At 40.3% G+C, this 5,772-nt stretch overlaps 1 protein-coding gene across 2 annotated transcripts in view; it reads left to right on the plus strand.

Moving 5' to 3' along the window:
* Positions 1 to 3,011: 3,011 nt before the first annotated feature.
* LOC110058846 (uncharacterized) overlaps positions 3,012 to 5,772 on the plus strand; it is an 8,926-nt gene continuing 6,165 nt past the window's right edge. For both annotated transcript variants that reach the window (XM_089278406.1, XM_089278407.1), the window contains exon 1: positions 3,012 to 3,470. In XM_089278406.1, coding sequence (XP_089134532.1) covers positions 3,410 to 3,470 — 61 coding nt within the window. In that variant the 5' untranslated portion in view covers positions 3,012 to 3,409. The remainder of the gene's footprint in view (positions 3,471 to 5,772) is intronic.

The following is a 5,772-nucleotide window of genomic DNA, read 5'->3' on the forward strand; positions in this document are numbered from 1 at the left end:
TATGACCGCAAAAATAATAGGGACTTTAAGCAAAGACAACGCGGACGGCGACGGGAACGCCATAAGATCAGGGAAAAGCCAAAAGGTCCACTGCGCATGACTGGCGGGAAACAAGTTGACGTTCTGCGTTCGGGCCCGACGTGAGTGAAGCTCATTTCGCGTTGTCTGAAAACGTGAGTTTTCGCTTTCGTTTCCTCTGCTGTGTCAACGCTAAATAACCCGTGTTACTAATTTCGAGGAACTTTAATGCTTGTTTTCTCTTGTTATGTGAGATATTTCATTTTAAAGAAACGTCGAGAAATCTGAAGCGAACTCAAGCCAGTCGGCGAACATGTGAGTACCGTGAAATATCTTTTTGAAAGCTAATGTAAGTAAAGACAACTTACATGAATTTCAATCGAAATTTTTCCTTTCGAGAAGTACTCAAATGTCAAATGGCTCATGATGGTGAGATTCTAACACATTTAAAAGGATAGACACCATTAAAACTTGCGTAGCTGTTTCCATTTTCAGTCGTAAGATCAGTGGTTTACTTAGATCTTTATCAGTCAGCACACTGTTTTGTCGCGCCAGTCTGATTAAACATCTGCTGATAACAAGTTCGTTTACTTCATTGTACAACTCAGCGAGAAGGGGCAAGTTGCGTTTGTGGAAGCGAAATTCAGACCAGCACTCGTCGTCTTCAAACCATCGAAGTTAAAATCAGGAAAGGAATCATTAGACCGGTTTAAATCGTACAAGAGTAGAAGTTCGTGATCGTTTAACACACCTTCATCGTGGATTATCAAGAGTTGATTGCGAACTTCTTTCAATAAAGTGATCCTAGTTCATCTTGACAAACAGAGGACGAATATCGATTATGTCAATAAGCTTTCAGTGCGGAAACCGCGGTTTCCGACGGTGCCGCTTAATGTTTGTGAATTCCCGCCACAACGGCGTTCTCTCCCCAGCCTTCTCACAGGTTTCGGCGTTCCCGTCGCCGTCCGCGTTCCCGCTGCTTAAAGTCCCTAATTCCAGGCACTCAACCGACTCCTTCTCCCCTTTCCCGTCATACACACCTTGCCACTACCCCAATCCCCCTCCTTCCTCCAGCCCTGGGCTTGTTATTGTACTGTCGGTCCGGAATTGAACCGGATACCCGATCCTTGTTGCGGATCATGGGCAACGTCAACGAGGCTCTGGTGGAGGGACGAAGGCCAAACGCCACCTCCCGGATTGAATGGTTACGGCACCTGAAGACTTAACAAATTCGCTGGACACCCGTTTGGGACTGAAGGAACCATGATTTGCAAATTCAGTATGAATTGACAATCTGTGTCTTCCATTTTTTTTGGAAAAGATGTGTGACATCTACAACTACCGTAAATTTTGAATATGCGTGAATCTGATGTTAATCATTTAAAATGGATCGGTAAAAGAAGAGCAGTGATTTCTAGAATTAAGCAAGATTTGTCTTTGTTGATTATGGAGGAAGTGTCCGTGTGTCCATTTGTTTGTGATGCATTTGGTGGTGAGTGAGGCGAGCAATGAAACTAGTGAGTTAGTGCGTGCACATTAGATTCAAAAGAATGAAGAAAGGAGTTAAAGGATACGGGTGACTACTAATGGCTCACTTGTTTTATGAATACATTATTGCCGTACGCATTGGCTGATTTAAGCTGAACCGTTGGAATGTCGTACATGTTTTGTTTTAAATTCTTTCTTTGAGTGGAGCTTAATCGTCATAATTTGTTCGTGGGATGAACAAACATGTGGATCACGTTCAATATCATAAGGCTCATATTGTTCAGTGATTCAAAATGTGTTTTAGTGCTAAAGATTGACACAAATCAGTGATTAAAGTTTAATTTATTCCAAGCAAATTCATCTGCTTATCTGGACGCACTCTTGAAGTTACAAGTTTCTCCGTTGCAAAATTCAATGCCCACGGCCCTGACTTTGGAAAACAAGAAAGATAGCACGTAGTTTGATTTTTGCCTAATTTCAGCATGGGTCTCATTATTATTCTCACTACAGACCTTATTTTCGTGTATGCACTCAGCCAAATCATTAAGAACCATTCTTGAACATTCCGAAAAGATTAATTTTTGTCTGGCAATCTATCAACTTGACTGAATTAACTGCATAGTCTCGCATTAGTTTATGTAGCACTCAACTAGAACGTTGCCTTAGGCTCGTGTTAGCACCCTACTAATAGCAAAACTAAACTAGCACGCCTTTTGAAATTCAGTCCAGCTACGTATGTTTCCGCAGAGTCCTAATTAACTGCTCTCTGAGCAGATGAATAGGAGACCATCGGCACAGGATTGGTCAGTGTGTAGATGTAAAAGCACTAGGTTTGAAACGTAGTAGTCGACGTAGTCGTACGCGATCTCGCACTCGCACTTCTATTTATTGAGCCAAGAGACTTCAACTGGAACCGTGCTACTGCATTCAGTAAACAAGCCTAATTTTGAGTAACTTCGCTTTCGAGTTTTTCCATGACGTCTCGACTCGTCGCACACATTTTTAGGGCCTGATTACATGGCGAATTTCAGCCCGGGCTGAAATTTCAGCCCGGTTAGCTGGGCTGAAATTTCAGCCCAGCTTCTGAAACAAATTCTAATGAAATCAAATTGGCGATTACATGGAGAAGGATTCAGCCCGCGCCGCAGTTCAGCCCGGGCTGAAATTCGTCATGTAATCGCAACAAAATTTCAGCCCCCCTGGCCGGGCTGAACTTCGCCATGTAATCAGGCCCTTAGCTACTACATCTTTGCATGCGGATATCTTAACAACCAATCAGGATATCGACATATATAGGCTGACACACGTTTGTTCATTGATGCCTGGCGTGAATAAGAATGTGCCACTGTTTGGCTCGTGCTGCAGCATTCGATATCCGATAAATTCAATAGAAAAACCCTTGGTCGTTCAATGGTTTACCGGCTTCTGACACTTCTTGAAAGAAAAGGTCGCTTGAATCATACTACTATCGTAAACAACATTTATTAAACTTTCTACTGATGTATAGTTTATTGGAGATTTTTTTTTTTTTTTAATTAATTTCCAGGTCTTTGTTTCCAACAGTAATTAACTCAAACTTTTTAGTTGTGTAGACGTTGCGGTAAAATAAATAAATTGTAGCCTCGGGGATATAGCGCGTGTCTGGGGTAGCTGTTATGGTTATTTGGACGTGGTCGAGAAAATTGAGGGGCAAAGCAGCCATTTCACGTCATAGCGTCGCATCCGAATGTGGTTGTGAGTGGAACCGATAAATTGTCCCTCTCAAAACCTTTGGGTTCTTTTTCCTCACAAAAGCTCATAATCAGTTTAGAATTCCAGTTCCTGGCTCCTGAGGTTCAGGTTAATAGTGTCTTGACTGAAGTCTTTTGGAAGGTATATTTAAAACGACAACAGAGTAGCGACAATGGCAAAATTGTATTTCATCGTGACACTTATGATCCGTCAAGGATTTCTCCTGTCGTATGGTAAGTGGAAAAGTGTATTATCTATTTGCTTAGTTTCGGACGTCTGTGGGTAAAGATAAAAGCCTTCAGCGAGAAAAGAATCGAAGAAAACGTCTGTTGGGCGTTGCGCATTGCCTAGGCAGCTGGTGAATGCGGATAAAAATTTGTCAGGACAGAGCCCCCGTTATTCTGTTACAAGTGCACGATACTCACGTTAACTAAGCATTACTTAAATAGCCAGGGATGGGATTCAAGGTTTTCCTTAGTATCCTACGTTGTACTTGAATGGCTCAAGTGTTGATAGCCTGCTGATTAGTGAACACCTTGAACAATAACATTACTTATCAATGTTATGTAATAGTAGCGCTCGTCTGTTTAGCGCAGGAAACATTGCAATGGTAGAATATCATTTCTAGCTTGTGTGCATGATTTATTCCGGCATTTCTGCTCTTCAAGACTTGGTTTTAAGGAACACTCTTAAGAGATTCCCGTTGTGCTCACCCGTTATAGCTGCAGCTTTGTGAAACAAATACCTCTCGTGTTATTTCATCGCTGAAACAAAACTTGCAACTTGGAAGACTATAAAACAGTCGTATGGAAGAAAGTTCGATATATCTGCGTTCAAGTTACATTGGAAATTACGGAAATCATATGTGACTATGTTGTTACTAAAAATCACAAGAATATAAAGTATGCATTCTGTATAAGGTCATATTCGTGAAACATCGAACAATATAAATCTGCGTTGACTGACAAAACTTGATTAACTTAAGCCCTTCAGCTCGCTTTATTAGATGAAAATATTGCTTCCCGATAGTTCTCTGGAAGATGCATTGTTTTCTGTATAATCACTGAAAAAAACGTAGTTTGCAGTAGGTGACCAAGCTAACGGTTAACATACCGCGACTTTCATGCGTCCCTTCGGTTGATAGAAGAACAATACGCTATTCATTCGCGGGTAGACAAAATAACCTATTAACTAGCGTCTCATTATGGAGCCGGCATTTCAGTTGAACTTACCACAATCTAAAAAATTAATAAATCACAATCTAATTAATCACAGTGAACAAGTCAACAAATATGGCCAGAGCTACAAATCACATACTTTAGAGAAGTAATCGATTTAAGACTTCGGGATGCAAGAGATGCGAATGGTAAATCGTCGTCACATGATCACTTGTTATGAATCCGCGACCGAGTCATTTCTCATGTTGCAAGACAGTGAATGTTGATTTATTCGGAATGCGATGTTTCCGTGAAAGCGGCATAAGTTACTTGGCAGTAGTTAAGAAATGTATGAGACTTTTTGTGAAGAATAATATGATGTAGTTTTCGCACAAGAAATACCCAGCAATATTTGTACATGGACTCAAGAAAATGATCAATTAACCTACTCCCAGTTAATTCCTCCTTATAATGGCATTTTAATTCCCACCGTTGCATGCCGTTTAACCTTTGCTTTCACGGTCATATACTAGTCAATGGAACCTGCAAACTTTCGTAACTGCGACAGACGGATTGATACCGAAATACAAAGGCACCTGCTAACGGAAAAAGTCAGTCTTTCGGGTAGCCAATCACAGCGGAGGATTTGGTCCATCTTGCCTGCTCGCTGAGCGTCAGCCATATAAGAACAGACTAATGAGTCCTAATAAGCGATAAAAGATTTTCAAATTTGTGAATTTACTATTCATGAATTTAGAACCCCCTTTTACCTCGTTTTATAAAACTGTCTACAATATCTATGACCTTTATAATAACCTTTATTCTAAAATTAGGCGGGATTTGTTTTTCATTGATAATATAGCAACGTATGAAATTGAATATAAAGGAGCTGTCTGTCTGGTTTTGTAGCCTTAGGCTGCAAGTCCGTATGTACAGGTTTGAGCCACACTTAATTTAAAGTAGCTCGAATTTCCGGTTTTGCTTGCACAAATAGAGCAGGTTAAATTAGTAATCATAGAACTAAAGGGTAACAGCCTTTTTTGGAAGGAAAAACGATCGAAGTGTGGTTTCGTGACTGATGGAGACACTGTTAATTTGTTTGCTTTGTTGCAGTTTTTCTCGCATCTGACTGCTGGCTACACAATCGACAATTTAAAATAAAATTAAAGTGGTCACGGTTTTTTGACTTTCAGAGTAAAAAGTTGGGCCACTTTTTTTTAGTAAAAGAAAGTAGTTTATTTGTCGTAATCGACATTTTATTCGCGTGGCCTGATATACATTAATCAGGGCTTTTTAAGGCGGCTTCAGAACATTTATAATCATCACATCACATAAAAATATTTTTATTTTCATCTATGTCGCCGTTTGCAATCGATGC

Source organism: Orbicella faveolata, unplaced genomic scaffold (genome assembly GCF_042242905.1).
Source record: "Orbicella faveolata isolate gen_17 unplaced genomic scaffold, um_ofav_v1 contig_46, whole genome shotgun sequence".
Lineage (NCBI taxonomy): Eukaryota > Metazoa > Cnidaria > Anthozoa > Scleractinia > Merulinidae > Orbicella > Orbicella faveolata.